This window comes from Rousettus aegyptiacus, unplaced genomic scaffold (genome assembly GCF_014176215.1).
Source record: "Rousettus aegyptiacus isolate mRouAeg1 unplaced genomic scaffold, mRouAeg1.p scaffold_m13_p_7, whole genome shotgun sequence".
NCBI classification, from domain to species: domain Eukaryota; kingdom Metazoa; phylum Chordata; class Mammalia; order Chiroptera; family Pteropodidae; genus Rousettus; species Rousettus aegyptiacus.
This window is the reverse complement of record NW_023416310.1, coordinates 76,449,746-76,465,177: the sequence shown is the minus strand read 5'-3', so window position 1 is coordinate 76,465,177 and position 15,432 is coordinate 76,449,746. Positions and strand designations below refer to the sequence as shown.

Genomic DNA, 15,432 nt, shown 5'->3' with positions numbered 1-15,432 from the left:
AATCCCATAAACTCCTCCTATTTTGAAGAACAAAGCACAAAAGTAGACACCTCTGAGATACATCTCATAAGTGGCTCACACCAGTCTCCATTCATCAGCATTAAGACTTGCAGAAACCATGGATGGCTTAATTTTTTTCTGCCCTAGGCTGCAAGTTGGAGGTTCCAGTATATTTTAATAAAAACCCCCACAAAACAACTTACAGGATCTGAATAAAACCAACATTTCTCTCAAAGCAAAATCGGATATTTTTTGTTGGAGGCAATAGTTTTGTTATGTTTTTTCCTGATTGCTTTAAGTAGTTTTTTTTTTTTCATCTGCAAATGGAACTTAAAAGCATTTGGTAAATGGAATAAAACATTTCATAATCGTGCCTTTTTTTAAAAAAAGCGTTAACTCATGTTACCATGTAGTGCTCCTCTGTCAGTTGACAACAGCACTTCATCTTGTGAGCACCAAGTTTCCATGGCCACCCCAGCATGGGGCAGGAGGTCCCGGGAGGGGAAACGCCCTCACACCTACACGCAGGGCTGCCTGCCACGCAGCAAAGTCCCTGGGCTGTGTCCATTCAGTCACCTGTGAGTACGATTCCTTAGTTATGTCAACTGACTTTCATTTTTTTTTTTTCAATTGGGAAATTGTTCTGTTTTCTTTATATCATGCGTGATTATTGTGAAAATTTCCAACAAACCATAGTAAGTAGAATTACCTCTTCAACCTCATCTCTCTCTCTCTCTCTTTTCCCTGCTCAGAGATACCGTTGTTAATGGTTTGCCGTACATTTTTCCAGATTTTTAGACACAGAAAAATATTTTGCAAAAACATAAATAGGATTTTATTACACATGGTGTTCTGTAGTCTCTTTTTACTGAATGTATTGAAAATATCTTTCCAAATCAAGACATAATCTGCCTTCTCCTACGCCATTGTGTGTATAAGCTCTCATTTATATAACAGGATCCCTGATTTGGGGACATTTATCTTGCTTGCTACATTTAGATATTTTAAACATACAATATGCTCTAAACAGCTGTTCACACAAATGTCTGCCTTATTGTTTACTTTGGACAATTTGCAGAAAGATTTATCATCTACAAAGTACTGTCGCATCCATTCATTTCTATGATCCTAAAAGACAAGGAGGTGGCAGTTATAAGCCTGGACCCTGGAGTCAGACAGGCCTGGCCTGGAACTTGGTTCAGTATTTAACCATGGTGTGTCAGTTTTCTCAACCGTAAAGCTGAGATAGTAGAAGTAGTTTCCTCATTTCATAGGTGCTTACAGGATTCTGTAAGTTAGCATATGCAAAATGCTTAGAAGAGTACTTAACATCTAGTAAAAGCTCAAAAAAATCTCAGTGTCAGAACTAGCTACAGATTCTCAAAGCAATTCCGATATTGTGGGCTCCATTATGCCCAGTATATAATTGAAGAAACTGAGGCTCAGAGGGGTAAGATTGGTCAACCTAAGGAAGGAACATAGTGGTAGCTCTGTAATCTCTGTTCAGAGAGAGATTCTGTATTTTCATAATACTGAAGAATGCTGCCACAGAGGTTGCGGAGGGCCTAAAGTACCTCCCACTTCCTGGCCCCACCCCCGTTCTTCGTATCACGGAAAGAGCATGGGATTACACAGAAGCGAGCTTGGCTTCAGGCTTAGCCGCCTATTAACCGGGCAAGTTATCATCCCCTCTCTCATTCTCATATTTCACATCCGGGTCTTCAATGGGATTTAAAAAAACATTAAACAATATTATAGATGTTAAGTCTATACCCATAGTTCTTAACACATAGTATGGCCTCAAGATTTTTAGGTAACAGCAGTGTCAGAATGAAAACTCCCATCTTTTCTCCTTTTGATTGTATCCTTCCATCACTGGTGCAAACTCTCCCCTTCTAAAGGAGGCGAAGCCCTTCATGACCACATAAAGGCATTGCCCAAGCCCTGCCTGGGAAGTGGGGGGCTGCCCAGTGGATGGGAGAGGTGGAGATGATGGGGTATGGCGAAGCCCCCGCCCAACTTCAATGTTTCCCCGACTCCCGCTTCTTTAAGTCCCTGGCTGCCTCTGTTACTTGCTTCACACAATGAGCTGTTGTGCTGTAAAGTCTAATCTTTCAGATCAGAAGCCACTTCACACAGGAGGAAAAAAAAAACAGTGTTAAGCATAGATCTCAGAAAATCACATTACCTCGAGGGGCCCAAGAAAGAAAGAGGGTGGCTCTGCTTTAGATGATAAGTGCTACTATCTATCTTTTGAAAGTTAGGATGTTTTCTTTCTAGGTATGTGTTTGTGGTGCCTTTGAAATAGAAAATAAATAAATAAATAAATAAATAAATAAATAAGTTGAAAAGACCTCTTCTATAGGAACAAAGAGCCGAGAAAAATAGTAGCGGCCACAGATTACAATTGTTTTTGTGGTCAGAATATGCATTATTTCCCTTTTGTTAAGAGAAAGAAAAGTCTTTGGATTTAACTCTGTAGCTGGGACCTTGTGATCTTCATCTTTGTGCTGAAAAGGCCTGAAGACAGAGCAGGCAAAGGGCTGGGACCGTCCTTGGCACGGACACAAGCACCAGGCTGCTTGTGTGCTGGAGTGCAGGGGACCGTCGGCCAGGCATTGCTCAACAGAACTGGTTTTTCATTCTAGCTCTAATGACATTACTTGTCACTGGTCACATGACCTTGTGCACAGTACCTTCTCAAAGCCAAAGTTTTGCTGTCTGTAAAATTAGGATTACACTAGAACTCTTTTCAAAATGCGACATTTGCATATTGCAGTCACATTTTTGTCCATTAACATCACGTGTACTTCGAACATTTCTAATTAAAGGAGCTCACTTACAAACATCTAAACATTAAATTTTAGGGTACAAATCCCTGTAAAGTTCACAGATTAAACATAGTCACATATTTTGCTCCTTTTTGAAGACTTACTGAAGAAAAGGGAACTGTGTAAAAGGAAAGTAGATATCATATGGAAAAGTTCTAAATGATTTAGCATACCCGAGAAGAGTGATTCATAAGCCAGCGGTGGGGAAAGCTGAAATCTCATCTAATCTAAAGCAAAGAGTCCCCCAGAGTCAGAGGAAATGGGAGTAGCAGGTGCCTCTGGGGGTGGGAGTGAAGGAGCAGGATCAGCTTCGAGTTTGTGTAAGAAGCAGCCTGACTCTGCAGCTAGATCACTGGAGCTTTATTCTATAAAGAAGATAAAAGAGAGGGTGTCTGGACTCAGAGACATCAGGCACCGATGAGAGCAGAAATGCCATACTCAAAACAAGGTTTTAATCTAAGTATGCATCCTAGACGCCCAAGCCTCTGGCGTTTTCCTCCCTCTCAACTCTGGAATGCGGGCAGCCAGGCTGTAATCCTTCAGGCAGGGAGATTAGAGAATTCTTGTCTGTGGAATTCAACCACTCAAGAAGAGAGACTTGTATGTATGGACATTTGAGCCTCTTCCAACTAAGTGTCCCAACCCAATCATCCTACAGTAAAGCTCACAGACCCCAAGCTCTACTCACATCCTCAGAGTTGGTGACCAGCCTGCAAGTCACACACACTGAAATGGAAATATACCACCACGAGTTACAGAGAACGAAGTACAAAACTCTAACATGAAAGAGTGAGTACTAAAGAAGCAAACAGAAGAGAAGCATCTTAGAGCAGACAGAGACTCTGTGAGGAAAAGTAAACTTCTGAAATAGGCAGTGAGAACTTTGAAAAATAAGAGGAGACAATCATGAATCAGGAAAAAGATAGTATGAAAAATAGAGAACTAAAAGGAATCTCTGATTTGTTTCTAAATTGCTTTTATCCTCTTGGAGAATGAAAAGTTATATAATAAATGGGAATTGCTCATAGTTTACAACTTGGACAGGAAGGATATTTACATATCCAAACATTTTATTTGTTTTTTGTTTGTTTGTTTTTATGGTGACATTGGTTAACAAAATCCAGTAAGTTTCAGCTATACAATTCAACAATGAGGCATATATGTATGTGTGTGTGTGTGTGTGTGTGTGTGTGTGTGTGTGTGTATCGCATTGTGTATTCACTAGCCATAGTTAGATTTCTTTCTGTCACCACATATTTAATCCCCTTTACCCCATCAACTTCCCCCCTCTTCCCACCCTCTTGTAAACATTAGTCTATTGTTCATGTCCATGAGTCTCTGTTTGTACTGTTTGTTTGCTGCTTTTAGGTTTATATCCCACATATAAATGACATCATGCAGTTTTCACCTTTTACTGTTTGACTTATTTCGCTTAGCATTATTATCTTAAGGTCCATCCACGTTGTCACAAATGGCAGTATTTCATCTCTTATTATGGCTGAGTAATATTCCATTGTACATACATACCCCAGCTTCTTTACCCAATCATCCATTGTAGGTCACTTCTGTTGTCCATGTCCTGGCCTCCATGAATAAAGCTGCTATGAACATCGGTGTGCAAATACCTTTTTGGATATGTGTTTTCAAGTCTGTGTATCTGTTTTTCTGCCAGTAGAGGGATTGCTGGATCATATGGTAGATCAATTCTTAGTTTTTTGAGGAACCTCTATACCGTTTTTTATAGTGGCCGTACCAACTTGCAGTCTCACCAGCAGTGGATGAGGGTTCCTTTTTCTCCACATCCTCTCCAACACTTGTCATTACTTGTCCTGTTGATAATAGCTATTCTAACAGGTGTGAGATGGTATCTCATTGTGGTTTTGATTTGTATTTCCCTAATAGCGAGCGATGTTGAGCATCTTTTCATATGTTTCTTGGCCATTTGTATGTCTTCTTGGGAGAAGTGTCTGTTCAGGTCCTCTGCCCATTTTTTAATTAGATCATTTTTTGTTGTTTTTGAGTTGTATGAGTTCTTTGTATATTTTGGCTATTAGGGCCTTATCGGAGGTGTTGCTTGCAAGTATATTTTCTCATTCAGATGGTTGTCTCTTTACCTTGTTGATGGCTTCTTGTGCTGTGCAGAAGCTTTATAGTTTGATGTAGTCCTGTTCATTTATATTTGATTTTACTTTCTTTGCCTTTGAGGTCAAATTCATAAAATCCTCTTTAAGTCCAAGGTCCATGAGTTTTGTTCCTATGTTTTCCTCTATGCAATTCATTGCTTCCGGTCTCATATTCAGGTCCTTAATCCATTTTGAGTTAATTTTGGTGTGTGGTGATGGACAACAGTCTAGTTTCATTCTTTTGCAAGTGGCTTTCCAGTTTTCACAGAACCATTAATTGAAGAGGCTTTCCTTTCTCCACTGTATGTTTTTTTGCTATTTTGTTGAAAGTTATTTGCCCATATAAACATGGGTTTATTTCTGGACTCTCAATTCTGTTCTACTGGTCTGTGTATCTGTTTTTCTGCCAATACCATGCCATTTCCATTATTGTCACTTTGTAATATTATTTGAAGTCGGTCAGAGTGATACCTCTGGCCTCGTTCTTTTTTCTCAGGATGGTTTCGGTGATTCTGGGTCTTTTGGGCTTCCGTACAAATCTGATGATTTTTTTATTCTATTTCTTTACAAAATGCTTATGGGATTTGATGGAGATTGCATTAAATCTGTATACTGCCTTAGGTAATAAGGCCATTTTAACTATGTTGATTCTTCCAATCCAAGAACATGGGAATATCTTTCCATTTCTTTGTATCTTCAATTTTTTAAATAGTGTCTTACAGTTTTCATTATATAGGTCTTTCACATGTTTTGTTAGATTTATTTCTAGATAGTGTATTCTTTTTGTTGCATTTGCAAAAGGAATTATTTTTTCCACCTCTTTTTCTGACAATTCATTATTTGAGTATAGGAACGCTGCGGATTTTTGAACTATATATTAAAACATTTTAAACATTAAATATTGATCACACCAAAATTGTACTATTATATTTGGTATCATACAAAATCATACTATTATATTTGGTATGGAAAGAAGGTAAAATGGGAAGAATACAGGTATCCCATGAGACAGGGGGAAGAACGAGTGAAATCTTTGTTTTTCATGGTGGAGAGTTAACAAATAATGCCAAAAAGTGAACCAATTTGTTTAAGGAAGAGGTAATACAAACTAATTTTGTCTGCATGGTCATAAATACCAAATAACAACTGCATAAGCTAAAAGAAGCAAAGACGTTCCCCTGGTGATGGGAACACGAGGGCCGCTGTTGCTGTTGCTGTTGCTGCTGCTGTTTAAATGAAACTTGGAGAACGTTTCTAAACTATATGCAATTTTAACTTTGATAAGCATAAATGAAATTTAATAATGCTATCAGTAAGTAGTCATTATCACTTGTGTAAAAGTAGAACTCTAAAATAGTTAAGATAGCACATTTCAAAGTTTTATTTCTTGAACTAGGGGAAAAGCTGACCAAAGAAAGAGCTGGTTCAAAAGTATTTAGGATTCTTGAGTTGGGAAAGAGAAGATGCTTATATTAAACTGTCCTTAGATGTAAGACAAGTAAAATTTCTGCAGAGCAATAACCTTTAGAAAGCCAGGAAATATCATACTTTATCATTTTTCTATAAGTTAACCTCTGACTTTACAGGGCTATAATATTTCTGCTCTCTAGTCAGCCGTGGATACTTAATCAAACAAAATTACACTTCCCAAAAGAGTGAAAGGACTCCCTCTCCCCCAGGAGGGCTTATCAGAAATGCTCTATTAAAAAGCCATACATTTTGCTTTATTTCCAAATTTTGGATCTTTTTCTTGAACACTTGCTGTATATAGTCTGGAAATACTGTGGAAAATCGGTAGTTTTGAATTGCGTTCTGCAAGTCCTGGGGCTGGCATAGGGCCTGGGGTGAGCGGGGACAGCAGGGGTTGTCCCATTACCACCCACCACACTTCGAGCTCTCCTACTATGTTAGACATTGGGCCTGTGCATAAGATTTCATTTAAAGGAAAGACTCCAAGTTCCTTCCTGATATCATAGCCTATAATTATTAAAAGAAAAAAATCACTACAATTTGCAGCATGTTTAGGTTGGATGGATTAATTTCTTTGTCAGAGCCATAATGAGAAGACTGACTTTGTCATTTCAATTACAAGCCGCTGTTTAGTTTGAGCCCCGAAGACACTTTTCTCGAGATTCTCTCCACTTGCCTGGCACTGGAGCAATTAACAGTGGGTGATTTGTGGCTGCATTTTTACGGCTTAGCACAGGTTTATCATCTCGAAAGTTTTCCATTTGCGTACACACTATACATTCTTTGGATGACATCTCGATAGCATTCAGAGCTTCGATTATGCATTGCCTTTTACTGCACTTTCTGCTGCATGCTGGGAATCTGCAAGCTTGGCCAGGAAGCCGCTGCGGACCAAGGGGAATATGAGTTGCAGCCACCACTTCCTGAGGGCTCACTATGTGCCCACTCTCAGCGTGGGCCTTGGCTGCATTCCCTTATGTATTCCTCAAACCAGGACTTCGAGGTTTCTATTGTTTGCCACCTTCTATAAATATAGAAACAAATTCAGAGAAGAAAAGTAATTTGTCCAGGGCCACCCAGCTCAAATTAGCAGAATTGCAATTCAAACTCAGGTCTGATCCCAAAACATTCTGCTACACCACCTCTTATATTGGGAGCTTTCAGAGTGAAATGAATTGCATTTGACGGTTTTCCACCTTTGAAAATCAAAATTCCTGAGCAGCCTAATTGCTGCTTTGGATGAACAAGAAATGACTATTTAAAAGAAAAAAGGTGCAGGCAAGAGGTCAAGAAAAGGGGGTTTTATTATCTCTACTGGTAAAGGAAGAGGTGTAATCCTGGGGTGGGGAGTGGGGCGGAAATGACGTCAAATGGAAACCATAACACAAATTGGCAGTGGGCTTAGGATGACGGAATTGCTAAGGAGTGCAAAAAAGATATGGGAATAATGAATACATAGCACTGAAGATTTTCTGAAAGGGAAAGAAAAGATCAGAAGCCACTAAAGGCAGGAGTTGGCCTAGTTGAGGGTGGGGGTCTCTATCCAGCTTGACAAATGGAAAAAGGATGATGAAGCCCCGAAATAGCAACCAGAGGTCTCTGTTTGTGTTCCAGTGTGTCTGGGTGAGTTTGGGCAAGGAGCAGGCTGCCAGGTTTGAATCCTTTCTCTTTGACTTTCTACCTAGGTGGCCCTGGACAAGTTACTTAACTTCTCTGGGCTTCAGTTTTCTCATCTGAACAATGAAGATTATAATATATCCCACCTCGTAAAATGAGGTAGTGTTTAGTAAGCTGCCAGACGTTTAGTAAGCACTCAGAAAATGTCAGCTGTTTTTGTTATACCGTGAGCTTCATCTTCACATACTGCAAAAACTAGGAGATTGTAAGTCAGTAAAAGGCTTGAAATAATAAAGGAGAACAGGAAGTCAGGAGAGGCTCGCCTGCAGCCAAGAAGTAAAGGGAACGTTCTCTCCCCGACCTCTGAGCATCAGGAGGAAAATGCCAGATGTGGGGGAAGGACTGGGTGGTAGGGGAGCTCACATCTAGCAAGAGACTGAAGTCTCGCTGGGCTTGATGAAGCATGAAAACGTATTTCTGTGAAGTATACACTTTGCTGAAGCCCTGGTGGCAGAGGTTCTGCTGATGAGCTCCGTGGGGCTCGGGAAGTGGGCATTAGCCCAAGTCCAGAAGTGAGTCTGGGACAGAGAAAGAAACTCTGGGCTGTTTATCTTTGGACGCCAATAGTCATTGAAAGCACATTGGGAAAGCACGTTTTTAATAAGCACATCTCTTTTTTTCTTAATGTGAATCTATTTTCCTTTCATGAGTTTCATTAAGAGACAGACCACAGTTAAGATGAGAGCAGCAAAGTTTAATAAGGTGCTTATGATGAAGTGTGAGTGGTCATCCATGCTTTCAGCCACCATTTACTTAACACTTTTTTTATGCCAGGCTCTAGCTAGGTCCTGGAGACACAGTCTGGTCCCAAACTCGAGTCTCTATCTCCAGAGCTTCATAGAGTTGTATCATGTTTCCCAGCTATCAGAATAAGCCCCATAAAAATCAGAAATTACTGATGTCCGGGCTGTATTTCAGACCCATAGAATCTTCTGCAGTGGAATTAAGTGTGTGCATTTTTCCAGAATTGCATGTGTCACTTTTTTGTTTATATGAACCTCAAGATACTGATGAGAAAAGCTTCCCTGTTTTATAGATGAGAAAGTTGAGGCTCAGAGAGGTTAAGTGATAAGCGAGGTCACATAGTGCAAGTACAAAGTTGGCGCTCAGACCCAGAACTGCTGCATTTACACTCTTGGGGTTTTTCCACTTGGCCACAACCACCCTCACAGATACGCATGGATGGAACTCTGTGCAAGCCTATGCTGGTAAAAGGATCTGAAGCTGTAGGTAAAAATGCACGAAACCCCGGCTTACCGCAGCTGATGCTCCAAAAGCTTCAGCGAGTCCCACCCAAGTTGTGGTTACTTGTATTTAAAGAGGGTTGAACCCCATAAATGTTAATCCTGACCACCATGGATTCCTCCCAAGGCAGATCATGCAGCTTCTGCTGCACGAGCACCCTATGATTAGTTTCTATCACAGAACCCCAGTCCTTGGCTCCAGAAACACTGGCTCCTCTATTTGTCCCTCCAGCCTGGGAGGGACAGTGGCTTCCTGCTTTTGCTGATCTCTAGGTTACCTTGTTTATGTTTCAGCTTCTTTATCACCTGTATAACCAATGCCCCGCATTACATTCCCTCCTTAGTCCAGGTTAGACCCTGACTGTTACAAAGATAAAAAAACCAAGGTGCAGAGAAATTAAGTCACCAAGCCAGTGCAGCACAATAATTCTTGACAGAGTTACTATTTTCTAAATCAAAAGTTTCTGATTCCAGAGCTGAAGCTTTTCATCACTAACTTATAGTTTAGGTGGTTAGTGGAATTCCTGGTGCCCAATGCCAGGTGGTGATGGTGATAGCGATATGGTGATGACTGTGATGATGATGATGATGATATGGTCCCAATGTTGCTGCTCCTGCTGCTGCTGCTGCTGGTCTTTGTGTTTACCATGTCTGACCACTGTCGCATGTCCTTTGGAAGAGGTATGCAGATACAAGGTCCTGATTGTCACACAGATGTCTCTGCATTGCAGGCCTTCACCTACCACCACATCCAAGAAATTATGGCCCAGCTGCTTCGCACTGTGAACCGGACCGTCATCACGATGGGGCGCGAGCACGTTCTCATTGTGAGTAGACCTCCTCCTCCGGTCGGACCGCTCGGGCTGTTCAGGGTCGGGGAGTGGGTTTCTGGAGCATCCGGTCATGTGGAACACCAAGCGCCGATCACTGCTTTGTTTTGGGGGGGCAAGGGCCACGTTTTTTTCCTATCCGAGATGGGAGAACACAGTTAACTCAAGTGCTGAAATTAAACAGAACTCAGGATTTGCCTCTCAGGTCGAGTGTATCGGTGACGGTGGAGTCCCACTGATGCAGGTGGACAGGCGAGAGAAGCGCTTCGTAGATGGGCAGGCAGAATGCTCCACATTGCTGCCCACCATATTTGAATTATTTTTTTGTTGATTGATTGATATTTGAATTATTTCTGATTATTTCGTCTGGCCTGGAGTCCAACAGTGCCCAGTGTCAGGGTCCCTTGCACTTGGTTTTCTAAGTGGCTTCGTTGCGTGTTAACTTGTACCATAGATGTCTCTTAATTCAAGGTCACTGCTATGTTTTGGGTTATTCCGCACAAATACTATATTCTGAATACCAGGAGACTCCTGCCCCATAGTCTGATTCCTACTGTCCCCCTCCAGTCACAGAACCCATAACCCATCTCTAACCCTTTAACCTTTGTCCATCTTGCTTTAAGCCAAGGGCCCCAAATGCTAATGCTCAGAGAAGCTGGTCACCAACATAAAGGACTATGTCCCATCATGTCACCCTTCTGCTCAAACTCACCAGTGGCTCCCTATCTCACTCAGAAAAACGTCTCGACTGTCACTAGGGCCTGAAACGCCCATGCCCCTTGCTTATTCCTTTGCCTGTTCCTCCCACGTATAAACCATGATTTTATTTGCCATGTCCTTAGCTTGGCCTGTCTCTCCCTCAGATGAGGGCTTGTTCCCTCATGTTAATCAGATTTGGGCTCAGTGTCATCTAATCAGACGGGCTTCCCCAGCCCTACTACACTGTCTACAATACCTGGAACCTCTCCATTCTCTTTCAGTCTCCATACCTGGCTTCTTCATGCCTCTTAGTACTTATCACCACCTGAAATACTTAGTTATTTAGTTATTTCCTGGCTCTCCTTGTGAGAATATGAGCTCCAGAATATGAGGAATTTTGTCATCATTCCTTTGTATCTCCAGCCCGTACAACAGTGCCTGGTATGTAATAGGCGCTTGATCAGTACTTGTTGAATGAATGAGCAAATGAATAAAGTATAACAGGCAGGGATCCTAGTGTTTAAAGAGGACAAGTGCCACTCAGCTCTGACGACACCATGTGTGATGGGACCATTTAGTTGCCGAACTCCCAGCTTCTCAAGGGAAACTGAAAACCCACATATTTTATGTGAAATTTCCTGGTACTTAAGTCCTGGCAGCTAATTAAAAGGTGGATGCTGACTGCTCATGCACCATAGTCCTGTTTCATGAGCAGGGAAGTCAGGTGCTGAGTGTTACTCTAACAGGGGCTGGGCACAGACTTGATCCCTGGCAGCAACAGAGTAACAATCTTCTTTATACCCCTTTGGTTTTGCCTATGCCTGTCAACACAGCATGTGCACTTAATCTGTATCAGTGCGTATTTAAAGGAGTGATGACCTCGGAGAGAGAACCAGCAATGCCCGTCTTCCTGGGGCAGAGGGCCACGTACGTTGGTCTCTGGCATTTGTCTCACCATCCTCCCACCTTATTTCTTATTCAGTCACAAGCTTCCATATCTGCGGTTCCCATAACACACCTTAGGTAATCATTTTATGACTTCTCTAATCTTTATTCCTTCTCTATGGAGCCAGACCTAAAGGTGATCATCAATCCGTTTGGTTCATTTCGTGTAGAGCAGGCTCTTAACTCACTGCCTCCCCTTTAGAAGCGACTCATTAAAACAGTGTCTGGATCATAGAAAGCACCAAATAACTGGTATCTCTTATTATCTTCCTTTCTATCCAGCACAATACATTTCTCTGTCCCTTTGCATTATCGACAAAGGCAGTTGGCGACAGTTTGGCCCTCATTCACTACAGCCAGTTCTCTGAGCCTTGTATTTGAGGCTCTGCCCTGGTTGCTCGCCCTTCCAACACACTCCTCACTGCTACCCCGCTAATCTTTGCCAGGACACTCCCCTACTCTAGAGTGTGCAGCGACTCCCCGCCGTCCATCACATTAAGTCATAAATGCATTAGCCTGCTCTTTCTCCACGTCTGTGATCTGATCACAACCGATTTTTCTCCTTTTCACTTACTTTTCTCCATCCAAATATTTAGCCAAAATGGATGTCTGGATATTGCCCAAACACGCTCGGCACATTCTCATTTCCATGCTGCTTGCTTTGTCTGAAATTCCTTTGTGTGCCGTCTCAGTCTGTTGAAATCCTACCTAGTCTTCAAGGTTCAGCACAAATGTGTCCCCTTAGACGCTGCGCCGAATCTCACCCCAACACCTCCTAAATCTCACCCAACACCTCCTAAATCACACACCTCCCTCTTCTTCATTTTATTTTTTTTTTATTCGCTGTGGCTGTACCATTTGCATTCCCACCAGCAACGTGTGAGATTCTAGTTCATCTACATCCTCACAAACACTTCGTGTTGTCAGTCCTTTGGATTATAACGATTCTAATGGTATCTCATCATGGTTTTAATTGCCTTTCCCTGATGGCTAATGATGTTGAGCATCTTTCCATGTGCTCTGCCTCTTTTTTTCAAGTCATTTTTATTTGTGAACTTGCCAAACATAGCTCTTCTCTTACACCTAGGACTTTTGAGGCTTGGGTCTGTCTGTAAAATGGGGTGTTACTAGACTTCCTTACAGAGCTGCTATGAGAATTAAATGAAATGATATGGGAGAAACATTTACACACGTAGTTCTTATACATAATATTCATTTACTTACACATTCAGTGTTTCATGGGAACTACTTATATACTCAGCACAAAGACTCAGAAATGAGTTAGATAAGGTCTGTGCCATCAAGAAAACCATCACCTCCTCCAATGGGACATGTTTCAAGTACCTCAAATTTACTGTATCTCAAACCCAACACATCACCAGACCCTGGAGCCCACTCCACACTCTCCCTATGTTCATGATCTCATACTATGAAACTGACCTCTTGATCCTTCCCCCTCACTCACCTGCCACTTCTAGTCACCCACTAACCCCTCTGTTTTCAGCACCTCTGGCCATAGTCCCTCTCCACCTTGCTCCCTGCCCCCTCCCCGCCCCCTCCCCCCCCCGGGCTTTCACAGCCCCTGCCTACTCGGCCATCCGGCTTGTTGTAGTTGGCCCACTGTAAGGGGATTTTCTGTTTTAGTACTCCGTGCCCTCTGCATTCTGTGGATTCCCTTGAGAGCCAGGAGCAAGTTTTACTCATTCTTTTATCCTCAGCACTCAGCAGCAAGCCTCTCACACTGTGGTACTCCAGAGACATTTGTTGTTGAGATAATGAATGAGTGAAATACTCCCCGAAAATGCTGTGCTGTATGAGACCTTCATATTTTTTGTATGTGCCTTTTCCTCAGGTTAGATTGCTTTTTCCTCCTCAATAAATGTTTTTTTCTAAATGCTGGGTGCTCACATCTCAGGAAGTGCGGCAGCAGCTAAAGAATTGCCCATTCGGATTCCCCTGCCCCCAGGCTGATGCCAGAAACTTTGCGGGGGGCCTGGGGTGAGGCTGCGCCGTTGGCCTCACCAGCTCTCGAGCTTGATCTTGCCAGTGTCGCTGCGGCGGCCGCAGCACCGGGCGAGGGGCGCCGGAAGCGGGCAGCAGCGCACGCACTGGGGGCAGGGGCGTGTCGAGACCGGAAGGGAGAAATGAACAAGCTTTTCTTAAGACACAGCTCCATTTTCACAAAATGAGCCTGTCCAGCAATTTTTAGCATAGAACTGTCTCCTCCAAATTAAACAAAATGATGTTGGAAAGTAATCAGTCAGAGGTCAGGAGTCCCAGTCTCAGCACTGAAGACCCCAATTTAATTTCAAATTGAAATTTGACAGGGAGGAGAGATCCCTATTCCAATTGTCACTTTTAATTTTCCAGATATGATTTTTATTGGTTACTTTTCATTCTCAGGAATATTAAACAACCAATATTTATGGCAAACGCCAGACACGTCTAGTACTTCTGAAATCCCAAGAAGCCTCGATTGGGTGTAGGGGTGGCTGGTTCCTCTCATGTCATTATGTGGGATTAATAGTGCCTTTTTTTTTTCTTATTTCTACGAGTGGGAACATTGCGATAAAAGGTGTTAGGTATTAAACTTATAGGAACCACAGGGCTAGCTAAGATGGATTGCTCCTTGCACACAAAGCATTGTAATTATCATTTGCTGGAAATAACCATTCCTGCTTTTTTCTGTAGATGCCTGCCTGAACAGTAAAGTGTTCATGGTGACAAACGAGCAAAAGGAAATTTTACGAAAACAAAAACCAAAAAATTTTTACATGGCTACTGACCGCTCTTCCTCTCTTTGCCAGAGTCTAATCTGTCTGTTTGTTTACTTAAGTTCCCAAGGCATTTGACTTTGGTGCTGATAAAGGCGGTATGGGTGGGTAGAAAGGACGTTCAGATCAGGGAGAGCGGGAAAAAGGCTCCGCGCTCACGCTGCAGAGTCGGCTCTGAGGCTTTATACTTCCACCTCTGTCATGCTTTCCTCTGTGCGACAGGATCTGTCATTTTCGAGATCTTTTTCATACATTTAAGTTTTCCGATTTGGCCAGTGGCCATTCTCTTTCCCCATTTCCCAAGCTCCTGAGTCAGGGACAGAAAATAGATTTCACTCCATGCGCCAGCTCTGGTGGATTGGTATTAGCTGCCTATAATACTATGTTCAGAAAGACGGAGAGACTGCGTTCTGACTGGTGGGGAAGAAGTGCCGAATCGATCAGCGATGTCTCTTATAAGCATAAGATTAGAGAACAGTGATGTGGACAAGATACTTTGCAAATACTACATTTGACTGGAGGCACTGGTGTCTCTGTGGCCCAGTTCAAAAGCTCTGGTATCACCAATGTTCTCTTCCACACACGTGGCGTAAGAGCAGGAGTGTAATGGACGATCCCAGTCACGTGAGAGTTTGCATTTCACCAGGGAATGGTTTCTACATGTTGCATGTCGTATGCACCATAATTTTAGGTGACTAAAGACAGAGAACATGCTATCAATTAAACTATGGCACAGTAGTTAATATTATATAGGTTATAATCTTCGGAGATGTTAAAATATAAAAAAGAAGGTTTGACTGAACATTCCTATCACGTGATGGAGCAGATCTCTGAGTTCT

General features: G+C 42.2%; 1 protein-coding gene across 1 annotated transcript in view; it reads left to right on the top strand.

Moving 5' to 3' along the window:
- The window catches only part of DOCK2 (dedicator of cytokinesis 2), a 361,300-nt gene that overhangs the window by 149,511 nt on the left and 196,357 nt on the right, over positions 1–15,432 (top strand). The window contains exon 27 of the mRNA XM_016160161.2: positions 10,077–10,172. Coding sequence (XP_016015647.1) covers positions 10,077–10,172 — 96 coding nt within the window. The remainder of the gene's footprint in view (positions 1–10,076; positions 10,173–15,432) is intronic.